The 21,358-nt window shown below is 35.0% G+C and overlaps 1 protein-coding gene across 1 annotated transcript in view; it reads right to left on the bottom strand.

Annotated features, from left to right (window-relative positions):
- The window catches only part of LOC129743100 (exostosin-1), a 64,550-nt gene that overhangs the window by 11,001 nt on the left and 32,191 nt on the right, over positions 1–21,358 (bottom strand). The window contains exons 3-6 of the mRNA XM_055735058.1: positions 10,886–11,140; positions 10,530–10,817; positions 10,228–10,472; positions 1–9 (exon numbers count right to left, since the gene is read on the bottom strand). The exon at positions 1–9 is cut by the window's left edge and continues 63 nt beyond it. Coding sequence (XP_055591033.1) covers positions 1–9; positions 10,228–10,472; positions 10,530–10,817; positions 10,886–11,140 — 797 coding nt within the window. The remainder of the gene's footprint in view (positions 10–10,227; positions 10,473–10,529; positions 10,818–10,885; positions 11,141–21,358) is intronic.

The following is a 21,358-nucleotide window of genomic DNA, read 5'->3' as shown; positions in this document are numbered from 1 at the left end:
CATGGGGATCTAATGAATGAAAAAAAAAGTGAAAAAGATTTATATCAAAAAAATTATCACTAATCAATTAGTAACACAGATGACAATCGTTCAATTTTATGGTAAACAATCAAACATTGTCGTTATCTAGTGAAAATGAAAGTACTTCAGCACTTTCGAATACCAGTTGACGAGTGTTTCGAATGTCTATAAGTGTGTTGTTTTGTTTTCGTTTTCTCAAGAGTTCACTTCATTCAATTCCTAAATGATGACGTATTCAGTTGATTTAGTCACAATACAGTTTGAAAACATCCTCAAAGTTCTATTATTTTAAATTAAAACAAATTTTAAGGTTTTTCATAAAGTTTCATAAAGCCTCCAATTTAACTAAATAGTTTTGGCCACATTTTCATTAAATTTTTAAAAATCATTTGAAATTGCAACAGTTACTTCTCTTTCGCGATCAAATACGAAAATAAATTAACGTATTGGAGAAGATTTGGGTAGATTCATCTTTTAAGATGAGCTTGTGTGAAAATTTAATTGACCACAAACTAATCCTGACACCTTGCAATCCTCCTGCAACTGTTTGATGCAAATGGTTACAACTTTGCCCAAAAATAAAACACATCCTGTCTAGAAAACTTCTCCCTCCGGAACCACCCTAAATTTAATCCGTTTACGAGGTTTCCATTTCATTGGGCAACGGGAAGCTCGTTTTCCTGTTAGCTTTATTTCTTGGAATCGAAATGGAATCGGTTCGAAAGCATGCTGCTGAACGCCATCAACCAATCGCCGGAAGCTGTTTTTACCAGTAAGCTGGAACGCAACAACTTGATTTTTTTTTTAAGAAATACATAGTTCTTTACAAATTGCTGCAGTTTTCAGAAGAAGAAAAACTCATATCTGAGAAAAACGTTGGAAAGGACAGATGAAAATCCTATTTCGATTTTTATCTCCTCTCACAAATCGACCCAGCTTGCTCCTTCCGGTCAGTCAGTTTCGGAACAAATTTCCTCCCCATGGTCGTGAATCATTACCATCAAAGTCACGTCCAGTTCACGCTTCAAGGGAAGGTAGCAGATTTGTGTGTACGACGCTCACTGTAACTGGTCTTCGTATCCTTTACAAGGAGAAACATTCGTGATATGTACTGCTGCAATTGGACCAGCATCAGAATCTAGCAATGTGAAGCAAGTCGAACCGGCAGAATCTCTAATGTAATGTAATGTAATGTGGGTGCAAATTATTGCTACTAACTTTAATTGGGTGGATCTATTTGTTTTGCTATGGTCCAGCAGTTGACGATGCTGCTTTCGGGGTGTTCCGCATCGTCGTCGACTTTGGTCAGGAAATGCGATTGCCTTGACCAGTGCATTGGTCTGCTCCTGTTTGTCTCATAGAGTGCGGGATGGTTTAACTATTGGGTGAAGTGTAACATTTTAAACTCGTTTAGACATAACTGTGTAACATCCGAATGACGGTACAAATTTCCAACGACAGTAAAGCTTGATGCTTGCACTAGGGGAAACTAGTTTTATCGTTTACAAATAAGTATCTTCTACGGAATATTTTTTATATACATATGTATGTCACATATAATCATTATTTATACCTCTTTAAGACATTTCTTGATTGGCATATGATATGAGAATGTGTAGAATTACAATTTTTTTAACGAACGGCAGAATTTTTGCAGATTTTAAAAATTAAATTTAGGTACACAGATAATGATTTAAATTTTTGTAGCTTTGAAAAAAACGCGTCTCTAAGAGTATTACTTTTTCTTTGGTTTCTCTTGTAAAGGGTGATACGGTCAAAATTTAGTCAATATCAACTTGAAGTATTTCTATCAATATTGTATTTAAAAAACCTGAACACCCTTCATTTTGAAGGTGTGTGTGTGTGTAGAATGTTGCTCCTATTTTGATTTTGGAATTCACTCTTAAGTTGGCGCAATGCCGTCCAAGGAAGAAGAGCAGCGTATAAAAATCCGAGCAACTCGCACGCAAAGCAGGCAAAATCGCTAAAAGTTGCCAAATCAACCGTTACAAATGTAGTTAAAGTGTTTGGGGAACGTTTGTCGACAGCCAGGTGTGGGTTCTGGCGGCGCCCAAGAAGTGGTCCTTAATGAATCCGGCCGTTTACCTGGATGAGACTTCACGCAACGCGGGAATACGATCTTAGCTTGCACAGAAACATTCACATGACGCTCGCGCAGGACTGGCGGCTGAACCGCGACTGACGATGATGGAGCGAGATGATGTGTCCGAAAGAGATGGATGAATGCGTTAGCTGTACGCCGAGGGGTGTCTTGATGGCTTCATGGAAGCGTTATGTAATAGCTTATTTATATTAATCTTGTTATCAGAAAGGAGTCAACATATGATATCCCACACCAGGAAGTCTGGATTGGGGGGAAATCGAAAACCGGAAGCCGCTGAGACGAGAAAGAGAGATGCCGGTAGTTTCAAGCGAAACCCTAACCTATCTCTCCGAGATGCCGCAAATAAGCTTGTTATATCGTCTACAACCGTGCATCGAGCCAAAAAACGAGCAGGACTATCGACTTACAAAAAGGTAGTGACTCCAAATCCCGATGATAAACAAAATACGACAGCCAAAGCGCGACCCCGGAGGCTTTACACGACGATGCTGACGAAATTTGACTGCGTGGTAATGGACGACGAAACCTACGTAGAAGCCGACTACAAGCAGCTTCCGGGGCAGGAGTTTTATACGGCAAAAGGAAGGGGAAAGGTAGCAGATATTTTCAAGCACATGAAACTGTCAAAGTTTGCGAAGAAATTTATGGTTTGGCAAGCCATCTGTACCTGTGGCTTGAAAAGCAGCATTTTTATAGCTTCCAGGACTGTCAATCAAGAAATTAACGTGAAAGAGTGTTTGAATAAACGTCTGCTGCCTTTCCTGAAGAAACATGATTGTTCCGTACTGTTTTGGCCGGATTTGGCATCTTGCCATTACGGTAAAAAGGCCATGGAGTGGTACGCCGCCAACAACGTGCAGGTGGTTCCCAAGGATAATAACCCTCTCAAAACGCCAGAGCTCCGCACAATTGAGAAATACTGGGCTATTGTCAAACGGAACCTAAAGAAGACAAAAAAACTGCTGAGGACGAGTAGCAGTTCAAGGCAAACTGGCTTTCTGCGGCGAAGAAGGTGGACAAGGTGCCTGTACAGAATCTGATGGCAGGGGTTAAGCGCGATTTGGAAAAGCGGAAGCCTTACTTAATATTTTCCCTGAATTTTATACTAATTAAACTTGAAAAAGAAATTTAATTCGATTTTTTAAATAAACGATTTCACCGTTTTACACGCGTTTTCCCTTGACCAAATTTTGACCGATCACCCTTTAAGCCAACATAAATTAAGCCGATTGTGTAAGGGTCATTCAACTCATGGCAGACTCTACTGACCATTCAAAAAATAGAGTTTGTTTTGGCTACTACTTGCTCTATGTGTTTCGTGAAATTGAGTTCTTTGTCTATCTTAACTTCAAGATCCTTCACAGAGGTCTTCCTAGTGATAATCAAGCTGTTTTCAAGGCGATAGTCATACATGATATTCGTTAATTTTCAAGGAAACGATATAATACTGCATTTTGAGGCGTTCAACTTCAATCCATAGGTTCCGCAACAGTCCGAAAATCGGTGCAGTGTGTTTTGCAGAGTCGCGAAAATCTTCAGGTTGCGAACAGGGAGAAACATTTTCAAATCATCTGCATATAGGGTAAATGATCTTGAGCGGAACTAGTCAAAATCTGATCTTGAGCGGAACCATTTACTTTTTCTAAGTTCTAGGCAATGATTGTTTATGAATCTTACCAAACTGTTGAAAAAACACTTTTTCAAGATCTTGTCATACAAGCGTTGACATTTTTGCTAAAATTTATTAACTCAAATAATGTTATTAGAAGATTTAAAAACATACGCATTTCTGCTGCAATTTTCATCAATCTACGCTGACTTTGAACGTCAATTTATGTCACCCTTGACCGTTGTAAACTAATTCTCAATGATTAAAATGGTAGAAAAACTCATAAAAAAGCATTATTCGGGTTTTTGTAGCAAGTTTTCCCTCAGAATATCAATTAATAGCGTAGTTTTTAAAAGTAAAATATGATCTTGAGTGGAACCATCTTCGATCTTGAGCGGAACTACTAGCTTCCGAAATAAACCGCTAGGTGCGCTGCCTTATGCCTAATGTCTCACACGCAGTTTATACCCCTGAATGTATGCAGCACATTTGTTTATTTCTTATTCTATCAAAATGTAAAATTAAGTTCGAATAGAACAAAAACTAGTTAATTGGCGTCACAGCGTACCAAACAAGGCACACAAAAAGTTTAATTTTTTGGGGTTCAAGAAATGTGTTTTTGAATCTTACTTTCAGAGGGACGACGAGAAGGAGGAGAAAGGCTTTCATACATAATTTTTGGCATAATTCGAGAACTAATGAAGCCAATAAAGTTAAATCATTATTTCAGAATAAGAATCAATCTTCATTGCCATTCTTATTTGTACTTTATGAAGTAGCTTTCTTTTAAAGAGATTGTTTCAGATGTTCACATTCCAATTGAAAACGATATACTATCGAATAAACAAAAATTCATATTGTTTTTTTACACACATCATTTTAGTTTTACAAAGTGTAGCAAAGCACACCGGGTTAGCTATTTTATAATACTTCACAATTCAATTGGTGGCCTGGTATTAAAAACCTATCCGATTTCCTTGTGTTTGACTTTACATTTGAGCTCGAACTGGAAATTGGTTTGAAAAATAATTGTTTTATCAATTGAGATAAATAATAATTAATGTTTCAATAAATGTCAACGTGATTCATGAGAAACTGGAATTTATTTTAAACTTTATTCTATGAATAAGTTGCTTACAGCAAGGTTGCCGAAATAACAGTTATATCTGTTATTTCACAAAATTTTAAGGAAATTTTTATCACAGAATCTGTGTCACAGAACACGATATTTTTAAATATTTACAGATTTCACAGAATTATTTAATTGCGAACTTTGAATTAAAAAAGTATGAAAAGATTTTCAACGTAAACTGATTTTTCCCAACTAAAATATAAAAACGACACAAATTATCATGAATTTCCAATAAAGTTAAAGGAATTAAGGGAATAACGATTTAAAAAATAAGAGTTTTTTTTCAAAAACATTGATTTAGAGCAATGTACCGTTTTTTTGCCAAATCTGTAATTTAAAGTATCTTCTTTTTTATTACTAATTTTGTCGTTACCTTCATCAATCAATCAATCAATCAAATATACTAACGAATTTAATTTTTGTGATTAAAAAAACTAAAATTTGAGTTTAGAGAAACGATTCTTTCAAAATAGGATACAGTGCATCAAAGAGAAATTGGACTTTTTTTAAGCAAGAAATAAATTTGAACGGATATTTTGAGAACACCTTTGGAACGCTAAGTTTCTTTTTTTCACGTAAAAAGATTAATTTTTTAACTTTAAAATCTTCAAAGATGAAATTTAATTGAAGTTTTCACAGTTAAACAAGTATTAGGAATAAGAGCTATTAAAGATGTTGACAGATGAAAATGGTTCCGCTCAAGATCATATTTTGGTTCCGCTCAAGATCAGCGTGGTTCCGCTCAAGATCAGAATTCTTACTTCAGTAAAACAGCTCTAGAGTTATAAGGATTCACTCTAAAATATTCTAAAAATCATCATTAGAAAGCAGAAACCAAGTTCTATCCGCTGAACTGAAAAAAAATTTGTTGGGATATAACCCAAAGCCATACCGCTTGATCAACTGTTCCGAATTGCGTCGAATTGAGCCAATTGGTTCCGCTCAAGATCATTTACCCTATCAGTAAAAAAAAACGTTCTGCAGTACCTTGAGGAACTCGTTCATAACAGTAATGTAGAGAAGGGGTCCCAAGTGACTCCCTTGTGGCACACCACTGTTGACCGAGAATGCACTGAATCTGACATTCCCCAGCTTTACATATTGAATTCTCCCAATTAAGTATGAATGTATCCATTTAAGCAAGTATTGGCAATTCCATTTTTGCTGAGCAAATGCTTTTGACATATCAGTATAAAAGAGCGTCGACATGCAATTTGCAATCCTGCATCATCATATCGAAATTCTCGATACAAATTCTTCTTTGTATTTTAAGCCATTCATAGTGTCAATCGTTTTGAAAGACTGAGTAGTTTGCAGTTTCCACCGATCGTTAGCCTCCTCAAGTACTAGACATTAAATGTTTTCCTTTTTTTTTCTCTCCAGGAAATACAGGCGAAACCTGTCTACGAAAAATTTCTGGTTGGAAATCTGCAAGGTGACCACTAAAAAGTTCGTTTTGCTGTTCATTGCGAAATTTTTCAAAATATCTTCCCACAAGCAGTCCAAATATTTTTCGCACGATTTGATCACCGTATTTTGTTTATTTTACTGGTTGGCAATTTTTCTACCTTGTAGAAATGAAGTCAGGCCCATTTATAAGTCAGCTAGACGAACCCAGCAGAAAAAAAAATGACTTTTTTGCCTCTTCCTCTGTTCATAATTTCGGATTGAGCTTGGAAAAACCTTTCACATTCCTCTCACTTCATGGAATCAATAACACTAGTTTAAAAAATTTAAAAAAAACATAAACTCTATTTACCGACCTATATTTTTAATGTAACATCAGGCGCTGAATCTGGAAATGAAATTCAATAAAAAATCTCAGTAGAACAGTGTTTAAGCTATGCTCCAAATATGAAATTTTGGAAAAATAAAAAACTACTTGAACATAGATTTAAATATCTTGAACTACGTAACATCATCTTGGAATCTCTTTTTTGCATGTTGAAGGTGAATAAATTTGCTATCGATCGCCTGAATTTCATGTTTGCGTATGATCGAGAGTGGTGTTGATTTTACTGACTTTATGATAGAAAAAATTATAAAAAACTATTTTTTTTAGAGAAAATTATGTTTCAGCAAAACTTTTAGACTAGGTGGTAACAATTAAAAATCTGGTAAAAAAAATTTTGGTAATTTTCAAAATCGGTTGAAAATTGAAAAAGTTATGGTTACTTTACCATAATAGTAATATTTGCAGTTTTGAATAACCGCACAACAGTGTACTAATCATAGTATAGGAAGAACTAAACATGATAAATCTCACTCCTCCAAGTCTTAATTAATAATTAGCTTACCCGAAGGTCACATGCCAAATTTCAGCCCATGGGGAGAGGTTGCTGGAGTTTCAAACGTGAATTGGACGGTCTGTTGAGGGTCGTCAATCTAAATTGGTGATACCTACCATGGTGAAGATCATCAAGATGCGCCCTGAGAGAATTCTTCGACGTAGTATCACTAAATTAGTGATAGATTTTAATATATCGAATCAAAATCGCCGTTGAATCTTGAAAGATGATTCTTAGACCAAGTCTCGCAAGATCTGAAGGTTTCGTGACCTTCCGATAGAGCAAAAGGAAGAACGGGTAAAAAGAGGGGAGGCGCAGCTTATCTACCGGGTTTTCTTTTTCTTCTGATGAATTCGTCGCCGTACAGCAGTTCGTGAAAAAACAGAATTATAGATTTTGGTTGCCAGAAAGATCACGAAACTATGTAGACGTATTAAAGACCAACAGGCGACAGAAACCTGTATTTTTGAAGGTCTGGGTCGGAATCACCCATACAACCCTGGTGAAGATCAACTCTGAAGAAGTGCAGATCAATCAATTTACGTATCGAGAATAGTTTTACGGCATAACCTCGAAGTGTGGACTGGCTCTTGAAGGAAAAAACCTTACTTTTGTTTGCAAAAAATGTTTTGAGGGTTAATTTTGAGCTCTCGTTCTGTAGAGATTTTGAGTAGGCTCTCTTATTCATCTCTAGAATTTCGAGCTCGGAGTTGCCGGTGAGCTTGCTTCGCCTGAACCCTATCGACTTGGCTGTCTAGGGTATAGATATTGAAACCCGAAGTCTACTCTACAAAATATGACGGTTTGGAAGTTCTGAAGGGCCAACTAGCTGATTCCTGGGATAAAATACCACAAAAACCACCTGCTGGATTTTAGAATATGCGCATTAAGCTTCTGCAGCGAGAATATATGATTATGATTTGTTTTGAAGTAAACCTTATTTAATTTGAAAAAAAAAGTTTTTGTTTTGATCAAATTATTTGTAGTTCCAATGTAGCACTTCAATTGTAGGGCCCTGTAAATCACATTACGAATTGATTTTAAGTATTCCAATCGTGCAGCTTGTTGGGATCGTTCAAATCAATGCTTTTTAAAAAAAAAGGTTACTTGTCTTTAAATTGTTCGATTTCATCAGATGTTAATAAACAGGTCAGTTGTGGCTCATAACGTGACCACACCAATAAATTAGTTTCTTCAAATTGTATATCGCCTCATTGATCATTAGGGTTTTTCTTATTCTGACAGAATTAGAGTAAAATGTCTCTGTTTTCTAACACTTAAAATTTTATTTACAGAAAAATCGCCCTCCTTCTTTTCGGGAGAGTATAACATGGTAGTAAATTGATCTTTCAAATGTTGGCATAATTGTTTCTTGGACAATTTCTTTTTAGTAATTTTAGTTGCTCAAGCATAAATGACGCATGCCATGTGATGGTTTCTGTGGCCTCAGACATTGTTCACAATTTTGGAAAAAAAAACTTGACTTGTTCTAGCTCAACAAGATTCTTAACCTCATTCGGAATTTGATTTGAACAATTCATTGTAATAAAAAAAGACAAATGATCCTAGTTTAAGTTTAATTGTTGCAAAGCCATGGCATCTGGTGACTGTAAATTTCTAGTAATCCAAATTTACTTTTTGTAAATGATAATAAATTCCAACGCAATAAAATCAATAACATTCTTGATCAAACAAAATTGGACGGAAAAGCTGGCAGTGTTGCTAGATTCTTGCCATGAAAAATAGAATGTTCTGTTTGGAACGCTATAACTATTTTTTCACTACTCTTACCGCTCTTCCATCTTCGGCAAAGTTGTAGTCAGAGAATTTCCCAGTAAAAATGTATTTCACCCAATAAAATTTTGCATTTTTTTATACAAAATTTCAAATCAAAATCCGGATACCTAAATCTCATTTAAAAATTCTCAAGAAATCCGTTGTTCGTTTTGACCATAAAGCAGGGATGTCAAACTGAGGGTTTGCGGGCCGTATGCGGCCTGCGGCCTTGGTCAATGCGGCCCGCGTAGCCCCGTCTTAAATTTTCACAAAATTCCCTACTACACAGAAGTACGCTGGCTTTCTTGCCACAAAATTTCAAAAGATTTTTTTTGCTTCGAGAAGAAATAATATTATTTTTGGAAATGAAAGGAACCTGTTGAACATTTTCAAACAGACGACTGGGTTCAGGATTTGGCATTTGACGTTGATCTCACTGGCCACCTGCAAGATTTGAACTTAAAAAACTTTCAAGCGAAGTTACGGTTATGGATCAACCAAATTTCCAAAGAAAACCTTGTGCACTTCTCTACGTGTCAAGAACTGAAAAGATCAAATGAGGCTGCATCATTTGTAAAAGTACGTACTTCACCTAGAATCGTTACTAGATGCATTCAAAATCCGTTTTCGTGACTTTAATTCATACGAGCAAGAATTTTGGTTGTTTGTATCTCCATTTTCGTTTGCTCCTAAAAATGCTGCTGATAATTTGCAACTAGAGATGATAGAGCTGCAGTGCGATTCTTTATTAAAAGCAAAATACATTGAAGTGGCTGTACAAAAATTTTACAGCTATTTGCCTCAACGCTACGTTGAGTTACGGAAATTTGTTTTAGAATTCTTGCAATGTTTGCAAGTAGCTATCTATGTGAGCAGGTTTTTTTTCTCATAATGAAAGCTACACAAACTCCTCATCGTTCGAGATTATCTGATAAAAATGTATCATCAATAATGAAAGTGTCAGTGACAAATAAACTTCAACCTGATATCAGGAAATAGATATAATGCGTTATAATACAAGAATGTTAAACATTAAAAGCTTACATAAAAATTTAACGCATAATTTCATTCTAAGTTTACTGAAAACTATATTCAATTTTATTGTATCTAATCTCCGCTAAACTAATATGTTATGTTTTCTAACTGATTTTGGCTGCGGCCTTCTACGTCATATAAAATTTTTAATGCGCACACTTAAACGAGTTTGACATGCCTGCCATAAAGGAAACACATGTTCTTCAAATTTGTCGTATCGTATCGACCGTTCCCTACTTACCTCCCACTTTCGCGATCCTTGTAGCCCTTCCGCTGCGTGACTTTGATCGGAGGTTTCCGCGTCACGTGCGACACTAGCAAATTCATCAGGATGTCCTCACAGTTGGACGATTGCTGCACCGTCTTAAGCAACAGGTAGGACAACCAATTGGTATACAGATAGTTGTAGTACCGATGATAGAAAGCTGCCCCCGTTAGCACTATCGAGTAGTAGTTTGTCCATTTGGACGTGTAGCCCCAAGCATTCTGAAAAAGAAAATGCTTTAAGAAAAACTTTTTTTTGAAAAATAAGTATCAACATACCTTGGAATCATCCCAAAAGTGGGCCCTCGCCGGATAACCGACGATCCGATCCGGAAAGTCCTGCCACACCTGGTAGGCAAAGTCCAGCTCGTCGGTGTTGAGGATGGCATCCTCATCCAGCGACAGGACCGCATCCGTTTCGATGTGCTCGTGCGGGAAAAATCTTTGGGATATGCTAGGCCGGTCTTCGCTGGACCCACCGGCTATCACGTGCAGCCCGATGTGACCCGTCGAGGGCCATCGCTTTCGGGCCGGGGGCGCTCGGTCACAGGCCCACAGGATAACAATCTGCAAGAAAGGGAGTCAAAGTTTGTCAAAGTATTCAATAAAACCATTATAAAACTCTCCATACTAACCTTATCTACAAATTGGCTTTTGGTGATGGATTTGACTAGCTTATAGAGGGCGGTGGCCGGCGTTAGGGGTGCCCCAATCTGCACGAAGATGACCGCGGTGTAGTTCGGTCCCGGCCGGGCTCCCAGCTGGTCCAGCAGGAACGGAAACCGGACGACGCTGTCCGAGAAGGTCGGCACCGTCAGAAGTGCGCCCGGCGATTGGTTCCAGATCAGCCCGTTTCGATGGGGATAATCTGGCAGTCTTTCTCTAATTATCTATGAAAAGAGGGAGAGAAAAAAAAAGAAAATTTACAAACTGTCCGAAATTTAGATCACATTTTAATTGTCTGTTCAAGATACTGCGAAAAACAATCAAAGAAATCAGATTGATAAAGAAGGAATTGCTGTGTAAAACTAAAATAAATGTAAATACTATCGAATTAAATTGAAACTACGACACCACTCAAATAAAAATTCGTAACAATTTGTTTTTTTGAATAATAACCATGGCTAGAAAAGATCACCTTCGATTTTGTTAAAACAATAAAAATCTCAATTTATTTGTACTTGAAGATGAGGACGGAGAAACGTTTACTTTAGTTAAAATTTGTAGCGGTAGCTTGAAATGCAGAGATTTCAAACTTGTTTTTAATGTATAAGTTTCTTGATTTGTTCTCATATTTGTTGTGAAAGTATGCATCATTTTTTTTTAATTTTTTCAAGTTGGCAATGTTAGAGGGAAAAATTCAGGATTTTAACAAAAATAAGAATCATAAATCTTCTGTTTGTGCCACTAGCATTTTCAAGACCATGCAAACAGGGAAGGGGTTGGTTTAGGGGTTTAGTCCCCTCCCCCCCCATGAAGATTTATTCCAAGTAAAAATTTTATTCAAAAAATGAAGTACATATCGTAAAATAACTTGATCCCAAAAAATAAGTGTCAACAAACATGTCACAAAATTGGCTCGCGATATTGAGTCCTATTATCACTCAAGCGCTAAGAGATTTGATTCTACGACACAACAAGATGTTCACGAATTCAAACTAATTTTTTATTGTCAATTTCGATTTCTTGATACACAAAGACCCTACCTCGTCTTCAAAATTGGGTTTTATTAAGTAGTGTATCTAAACATGTTCATCAATAAGTTTATTACTAATCACTTCAAAATTTATGAAAAATAGGGAAGATAAGGGCATAAAGAGCACCCGGGTCATAATAAGCACTCTTCTTTTCTATAAAAGTTTTTTTTTTAAATAAATTTTCATGAGGATTAGTTCCGTACCTCCTATAGTATTTATTTTTCAGAAAAAAGTGACGAAAATATTATAATTTTTCAGCACTGGAAAATAAGCTTTTATGATCGTTAAATCATCTTCATTCATAATGTACGCACTGCAACATGATGAACACATTGTTCCTCAATTTTCACCATCATTAAATTTTTGGTTTTTCACTATAATCAAGTTTAAAACACGATTTTCCTTTAACTTGTTGACTCGGGGCGAACAGAGCACAATTATTCGGGGCACGATGAGCGTTTTCTGCCGTAGCATCTAGCAGCAAATTCAACTCGATGTAGTCAACTGAATGATAGAGCTACAGCTTTACCGGTTTACATTTGACGCATCTGGCCTATTGGTTAGATGTCGGAAGGGTAATCAGTAGGCTCGAGTTCGATTCCTGTTCGATGAAGTTTTTTTTTCATTTACCATTCATGATCGATTATTTCGATTGTTGCATTTCATGACTAGTAGCATCTTGGCGGGTTATGCAAAGCACCAAAAACATAATGTATGAGTGTGTGTGTGAATTGCTTTTATTCTACAAAAAGTCATACATTATTTTAGTATTGCTTTGTTTGATGGATCTACACCTCACCTCAGTGTAAAATGCATCGATCATGATTGGTAAATGAAAAAAAAATCACCTCAAATAGGTATCGAACTCGAGCCTACTGATTACCTCTCCGACATCTAACCAATAGGCCAAATCGTCAGATGAAACAAGTCAAGCTGTAGCTCTATCATTCAGTTGACTTCATCGAGTGAAATATGCTGCTAGATTCCACGGCAGAAAACGCTTATCGTGCCCCGATTAATGTTGCTTATACTGCCCCAAGTAGGGGTACTCATTATACCCCTACAGTGATTGATTTTCAGCTTTCGGATTTATTTAAATACATTTTTAAACGTTTTAATCTACTTTTTCAAGTATAATCCAATTATGAATTAGACTTTTTTAGTGTCTGATCACGAAACATACCTGTTTTCTATGGTTAAATAAGCGTCTTCCTTAAGGTGGTCATTATGTCCTTATCTCCCGTATATCATTATTAACTTTATGCTGATAAGAAAAATGCTTCTAGAAAACAATTTCAACCTTAATTTGTGTTAATTGTAATGGTAAGTTTCGTTAATTCCTAATCCCTAACAGCATTTAATGTATCAATATTCCATATATACTTCCCAAATGAAATAAATTAATATTTAGGTTTTTCCATATTTAAAATATTATATGAAGCGTTTGGTAGGGATCTCCACGCTTCATTCCGCCCCTGTATCCTGTATCTTTCGCGGTTTTCATCACATGGTTGGCCTGGCCGTAGTAATATCTGCAATGCAAAGCAATATGTAACAGGTAATACGCTGAAAAGAAAAATGAAAGACGCAAGTCTTTCATTTTCCAGGATGCCTACATGTTTTGGCCATGTTGATGTAAGAAGAAGAAGAAGAAGAAGATCGATAAAAATATCAATTGTAGTCAAAAAATTAGTATGCGGTTAATTTTCAAGGTAGGTTTTAAGTAATTATTTGATGAATTTGAATTTGATGAATTATATCAATTTTTAATCCGTAATTCAGGCCACTAAGAAAATTTGTTAAACAAAATCAAATTTTAAAACTGAAATAAATAAATTTCAGGTCAACATTTTTATTCGTGTAGCAACCCCAAATTGTTTCTTAATCTTATCTTTACTGCCACTACATTGCTGTAGAGAATTCGAAATTTACAATATTGAGGACTCAAAACGCTGCTGTTACAACGATTTCCGGAAAGCCGGAAGCTAGCATTTTGTTTTCAATGAGCCTATGGAAAATGTACCGAAGCCACATTTTGATTACTGTTACTGTAAAGATTCCCTTCCTCCAGGGATCGACTAACCTAATGCCGATAAGAACGTCGTCTTCGTCTTCTTAGCTGCTGTCCTATTTCCACCATTGATAAATCAGTGTCACATAAACGACAAAGGGCGCCTGCAGCTATGCTACTGCTCAATGACGGAAATTATCACGAAACCAAATCCAACCGATAGATAGATACACTCGAACGGGGAGTTCAGCGTCCCACAAGATGGTGCTCAGGCAACGCCATATCCTCTCGAAAGGTTCTTCTCCAACGAGGAAGACGAAGAAACCACAACGAAACATGCTCCACAATAAGATTGAATGCATGCGATAACAAATGTGCAAAATGTAGAACATGGCGAGTGAAATGGGTGGCAAGGTGGAATGGGGGGATGATTTCCGTTTCCCCACCGTGTTCGTCGCTCGTCCTTTTCCCACAAATGATACGCGCGAATTGAGATCACTTTTCACCTCCGGAGGACGTTAATAGAGTCTTGTGGATGCTCCATTTTGGCGCCAAGCAAGTCAGACACACTCGAAAGCATCCTTCTGAACACACACCTGAACTTAGCTGAACTGCTCAAGTGAACCTGCTCATCCAGAACACCCAAACGCGAGCACACCATAATTTATATGCGCTGTTCGGTGAAATGTTCGTTCATTCGGCTCTCCATTGGTATGGAAAGTGATTTTCCACCGCTGCGTCTTCTTCTTCGTCTTCATTTTCTGCCTCGGCCTGAAGCAGGTTTGCTTGATGGAACAGGAATTGAAACATACATTCGCGCCACTTCTCGGATTTACTCGACAGACCGGGAGTGATGTAGAGTCTCTTGTAGGTTCTATCCGCTTCATGTTCTGCGCTCCTTCTCCTTCACTGCTGATTTGGAAACACTTCCGGAAAACGGTTTTGACCACAAAATGAAAGCTCATAAATTACCGTCGGTTATCGTTATCTGGGATTCTGAAACCTGTAACGGTGTAATTCTCGAGACGGAGCTCAAGAGGTTGCCTCTTGGAGGGATTGATTATTCTGTAGGGTGTAGCGCGTATTGGTAGGTCAAATTCAAAAGAAATAAGAAGTATTAACATTAAATTTAGTATTACTTGCATACATCTTTCACCGATTAATCATATCGATATTAACTTTCTATTTTCATTTGAAAAATTGTAACGGCCCTTAGTGGGCGGAGTGATTATATCCGTAGTATATCCAATTCGTGATTTGAACATTGGGGTGGCGATGGACGTATGGAAAAAAAATCTCTCAAAGTATCGGTTTTATGACCCTCATAAATCACCAAAGAAAATCGGAACCGAAATTTTTATTTTGATGCCAAATGACTTAAAAGTGCATAACACATCGAAATCTGGTGTGTTATCTTGAAAAAAAGTTATTTCAATTTTAATTTCTGACGCTTGTGATACAGTGAGCGAAATAATAATAGCACCACTATGTGTTTTGCTTGTTAAAATGTGAATGATTGAAAATTACGAAAATTTTCTTCCACAGTTTGTTCTGAATTGCATAACGGATAAATCAAGCATAAGTTTACTTTTTTTGGACGTAGCAATTGGCGTTGAGGACCAAAAATATGAAAAAAAGGGTGCGAAATAAGAATAGCACCACTTGAGTTTTTCAAAAAAAAACAAGATTATTTTAAAAAATTCACTAAGTAAAAGTGAATAATAATGCTTCTACGAATTGTTTGAATAGATAAGTGCATTTTAAAGAGTTTTCCAGAATTCCGAAGGTTTTCAAAGGTTTTCAAAGGGGGTTTTAAGAGATGCTCCTCTAGCGTTAAGGAATTTGAAAACCTTAGAAAACCTTTGGAGTTCTGGAAAACTCCTTAAAATGCAGTTATCTATTCAAATAATTCGTAGAAGCATTATTACTCAGTTTTACACATTAAATTTTGAAAAATAATCATGTTTTTGTTGAAAAACTCAAGTGGTGCTATTCTTGTTTCGCACCCTTTTTTCACATTTTTGGTCCTCAACGCCAATTGCTACGTCCAAAAAAAGGAAACTTATGCTTGATTTATTCGTTAAGCCATTCAGAACAAACTGTGGAAGAAAATTTTCGCAATTTTCAATCATTCATATTTTTACAAGCAAAACACATAGTGGTGCTATTCTTATTTCGCTCACTGTAGCTTGGCTATTGATTGATATTCTAATATTTTTCTTCTAAAGTTTTTAAAACAGATTCCGATAAACTGTATTCTAGCTAAGCAATCTGAAATTTTATTTTGGTTCTCATATTGAATACTGAATCATGTTTTTTGTTTATTTTATTTGAGACTGCGCCGCCGCACTGAGTTCTAGATGCCTGAATCTATTTACCTAAATTCTGATAAATTCATATAAATTAAGATCCTGATTTTTCAATTTATCTCAAAATGCGATTTTTCAATTTGAAATCCTACGGGTTTAATTGAAAAATGTATACAGGAATCACACAAAAACTTGGTAGTTTGTTACACCTTCTGCCTGCTATGCGTTTACTAATTAACCGAGTAAAATGGTGGCATCTTATTTATTTATTTTTTGTTTCCGGAATTTTTCCCGCATGGGAAAACTCCCGCACTAAATAAGAAGAAAAAATTTTCGATAACCATTGAGATAAGTACATATAACACAAACAAAGAAATTAGATTTTTTTTAATATTTTATCAATGAAATGAAAACTTGAAGTATGGTTATGATTATTTTTGAACTTTGATAAAGGTAGCGTAAGCTCAATTGAAAATAGCTGAAAATAAGTAAAGTCACGTCACAAAAAAATCGTCATTGTTCAATTTATTTAAAAACAATATTTGATCATAAGATCTTTGTAAAAAAATAGCTTTTCAGAAAATGAATTGGCCGAGTTAGAATGTATAACTGAATTCATATCTCCCTTTTAACGTCCTATTAAAATTCTTTTTTTTTTCAAAATTACTCCTCCAGTAAAAATGTGTTAGAAAGATTTTTGCTATTTTTTTCAAGGTTGGTTTCAGCATAACGTGTTTTTTTTTTTTAAATGAGCTTCTGATGCAGATTCAAACATCATCAATTCTGAATTAATGTATAATAATTCCAGTAATAAGATAGATGTTAAGCTTAAGTAAATCTTATTTTTCGATATGTGGATTCAATCGAAAACTGTCTGATTTCAACTTATGAATTCACATCAGAGCTAAAAAGTCGCAGCATTTGGATTTTTTTTTAAATTCTTATCATTCAATTCTTCATTCAGGTTTTTAATGTATATTTTTTCAGATATTCGTTTTAAAAAAATGCACAACGGTACAAAATCTTTAATTCGTTAATTCTATGAAAGTTAACTACCAAAGCTTAACGTATTAAAACTTCACAGTTGTGAAAAATATATATATTAAAAAACCTTTCTTTTACATTCATTGCAGTGCATAATATGCGTGAGCTAATAAATAGTTTGTTTCAGATTTTTATCGCCGTTATAATTGTTGATTATAATATTTTAATGGCATTTCTACTTAGAATTAATCTCGCCGCAATGCCATTAAAATATTATAATCAATAATTAATAAATAGTTTATGCTCGAAAAAATTTTCTACGACGATTCTTTACTCGACAAATGCATGCGCTGAGTTCAAAAATCTGTTTTTTTAAATTCCCGGTTTTTTTTTATTTATTTTCCCGCTAATGCTTCAAAATCCTGAAATAAACGACTATGGATTGTAAAGTTTCAAAAATAAAATTTTCGCCTTGATGAAACGAAGGAATTTTAAGCTTTTATAGGTTTAATATGGGAAAAAATAATCCATAAAGAATTTTCCCGGTTTCGATTTGAAATTCTAGTTTTTTCCCCGGTTTTCCCGGTCCCATTTTCAATTCCCGGTTTTTGCCGGTTTTCCCGGTTCGCTGGCCACCCTGCTTCCAAAATTCTCTCAATTAAAAAAGCAGGAATCGCAAAATTTATAATTCAAATCAAAATGTTTATTTCAATTTCATATCTTTAAAACACATAAAATCGTTTTCATGTACAAGAAAATGATTCGCTGATTTCAGGATATTAAAGTACAGAATTATTTAAAAAAAAATTTTATCAGAATAAATAGTATAAACCTTGGGTTGAATCAGAAGGAAAAGTTTTAATTCAAATTTCAAATCTCAGATTAAAATTGGAAACGGGAATTCTATAGAAGAACTTAGTATTGTAGATTGGTTCAATTAAAGCAATTACAGTACTTGCTTATTAATTGGACGCTTTTTGATTGCACAAGCTTGGTAATTAGACATTTCTAATGGCAAAGGAAAGCCCAAATTGTTACACTTTAAATATAAAGTTTTCTTAAAAAATGTTCGGCTGATCAATTTTTTTTTTCAAAAATATTCCGCCAGTGGACGATTTCTTCCTATGTTCAGTTAATTGTTAATTATTCGAGCCCGAAGCTTGTTGCTTAATAATGAAGTCAGACAGGTTTTTTAACATTTTTTGCATTTTTTATTTTTCAATAATAAGTTTTATTTTCTCATGCTATGTCTGACTTTCACTAATGTTCAACATAAAGATGAAAAACGGGATGTTTGAACTGAAGAACGATGTTATTCCCGGTAATCGGACATTTTTAGTAGTCGGACGCATTCTCTGGTCCAAACAGCATCCTATTATCGAGGGAGAACTGTATACCTAGTAGTTTTGTTTTTTGAATAATCTTCGGAAAAAGGGCGTAGAGTGTAGAAACCAACGCAATCTTCAATAACGATCGAAAAGCTATAACATTAATTTTGTTTTTTTTATACTCATACTTATGCTTACAAAGTGAGCATTCCAGATTACCCGGATTAATTTATTTTATTCCCAGCAAAGCTCGAGAAAACTTAAAATTTCAAAGGATGCTCAATGTTTTTCTTTGCTTTGTTTATTTTTTTCCAAATTTCAATAAACCCAGCATTTACCCGGATATTGACCGGATAAAGTTATGGAATTTTAATTATTAGGACTATCAATAAATTTAAATAAACATAAATCTATCCATAAAATGTATATTCTTCACGAATGATGGTAAAGTTTCAGTTTAGTGCAATAAACCTAGTAATTGTGCAAGACTGTACTTAATGAAAATCAGAAATGATTTTCTTTACTATACCTATTCTGTACTGCAAATCTTCTTTCAAAAACTGATTATTACCGTTTTTTTTTAAATTTTGATAAGCCTAAGCAAATGCCGCCCTAAAATGTGCCCTAAAATTTTTAAATGTTGAGAAAATATTTTATAATCAAAACATAATGGTTGATTACACTAGTTTACAGCATTTTTGAACTCAGTAAACTGAAGGTCATTTCTTATGTGAAATCGGGCGCTGAATCCGAAACTGAAATTCAAAAAAATCTCAGTAGAACCGTTTTTGAGTTATGCTCCAATTTTGTAATTTCGGAAAAATCAAAAAAGTTATTGTACTTAGATTGAAATATCTCGGACGGCATAACAGTAATTTGAAATCCCTCTTTTGCATATTGAAGGTGAATAAATTTTCTATCGATCATTCGAACATTGTTTTTGCGTTTGACCAACAGTATTGTTGATATTAGTGACTTTATGAGAAAAAAAATTATAAAAAACGCATTTTTTTAGAGAAAATTTTGCTTCAACGAAAGTTTTAGACTCGATGGTAGCATTTAAAAAATCCCATTTTCTTTTGCGCTTAAATGTCAATTTAAAACAAAGATTTCAAGTGGTTATTTATCAAAATCGGTTGAAAATTGAAGAAGTTATGGCTACTTTACCATGATAGCATTTTTTTGTATTTTTTCATAATTTAACGAACCGCAGTACACTTATAATAGTATAGGAAAAATGAAACATGATAAATCTCACTCGCTCCAAGTCAAAATTATTTATTAGCTTACCAGAAGGTAACATGCCAAGTTTCAGGAAGATTTGATCATAGGCAGGGGTTGCTTGAGTCTCAAACGTGAATACAATTTTGAGGTATTTTGCCCGGAAGGAACGAAAAATACTGGTTTTTCATCAATAACTTCTTTCATCACTAGCTGATTGTATTTTATGGTTGATTTTCTTAAAGCCTAAGTTGAGACAAATATTTCACCCGAAGACTGTAACTCGATTGGGTTTGAAACAGAAAAGTTATTGCGGTTCAAAGATTGTGTTTTGGTCGAAAATTCTCGTAGAAAACGCAATGAGTAAAAAGTACTCATTGCGTTTTGAACAAAATTTGCGGCCTTTGAACTGCAATAACTTTTTTACTTCAAGTCCAATCGTGTTGCAGTCTTCGGGTGAAATATTTGTCTCAACTTAGGCTTTAAGAAAATCAACCATAAAAAACAATCGGCTGGTGATGAAAAAAGTTATTGATGAAAAACCAGTATTTTTTGTTCCTGCCGGGCAGAAAACCTTAAAATTGTATTCACGTTTGAGACTCAAGCAACCCCTCCCTATGGTCAGATCTTTCTGAAACTTGGCATGTGACCTTCTGGTAAGCTAATAAATAATTTTGACTTGGAGCGAGTGAGATTTACCATGTGTTATTCTTCCTATACTATTATAAGTATACTGCGGTTCGTTAAATTATTAAAAACTGCAAAAATTACAGTTATGGTAAAGTAGTCATAACTTCTTCAATTTTCAAACGATTTTGATAAACAACCACTTGAAATCTTTGTTTTAAATTGACATTTAAGGGCAAAAGAAAACCAGATTTTTTAAATGCTATTATTGAGTCTAAAACTTTTGTTGAAGCAAAATTTTCTCTAAAAAAATGCGTTTTTTATAATTTTTTTCTCATAAAGTCACTAATATCAACAATACTGTTGGTCAAACGCAAAAACAATGTTCGGATGATCGATAGAAAATTTATTCACCTTCAATATGCAAAAGAGGGATTTCAAATTACTGTTATGCCATCCGAGATATTTCAATCTAAGTACAATAACTTTTTTAATTTTTCCGAAATTTCAAAATTGGAGCATAACTCAAAAACGGTTCTACTGAGATTTTTTTGAATTTCATTTTCGGATTCAGCGCCCGATTTTACATTAAAAATCTTGGTCAGTTAATCAAGTTCACGATTTTTTTTAAATTTTGTAAACTAGTGTTATCTGATGTAGTATTTATTGTTGGGTGGACAATCCAGATTCCCTAAATTTATTCGGACATGCCCGGGGTTTTTGAAGCAAAGTGGGCAAGTGAACCTAATTACGGCTTGGCTCAAACAGAAAGTTCAAATTGGGCCGTATTTTTTTTTATCTACCTTTATTTAAATTGTTTTTAGGAGTTTGAAATGCGATTTGAACCCTGCTGACGTTTTTCGATAAAAAAAATTTAAAAGGAAAATCAAAAGTGCTTTTGACACTTTTTATAGATATATTTTTTTCTAAC

Source organism: Uranotaenia lowii, chromosome 2, assembly GCF_029784155.1.
Source record: "Uranotaenia lowii strain MFRU-FL chromosome 2, ASM2978415v1, whole genome shotgun sequence".
NCBI classification, from domain to species: Eukaryota; Metazoa; Arthropoda; class Insecta; order Diptera; family Culicidae; genus Uranotaenia; species Uranotaenia lowii.
The sequence above is the reverse complement of the archived record's forward strand: the minus strand, read 5'-3'. Positions and strand labels throughout refer to the sequence as shown.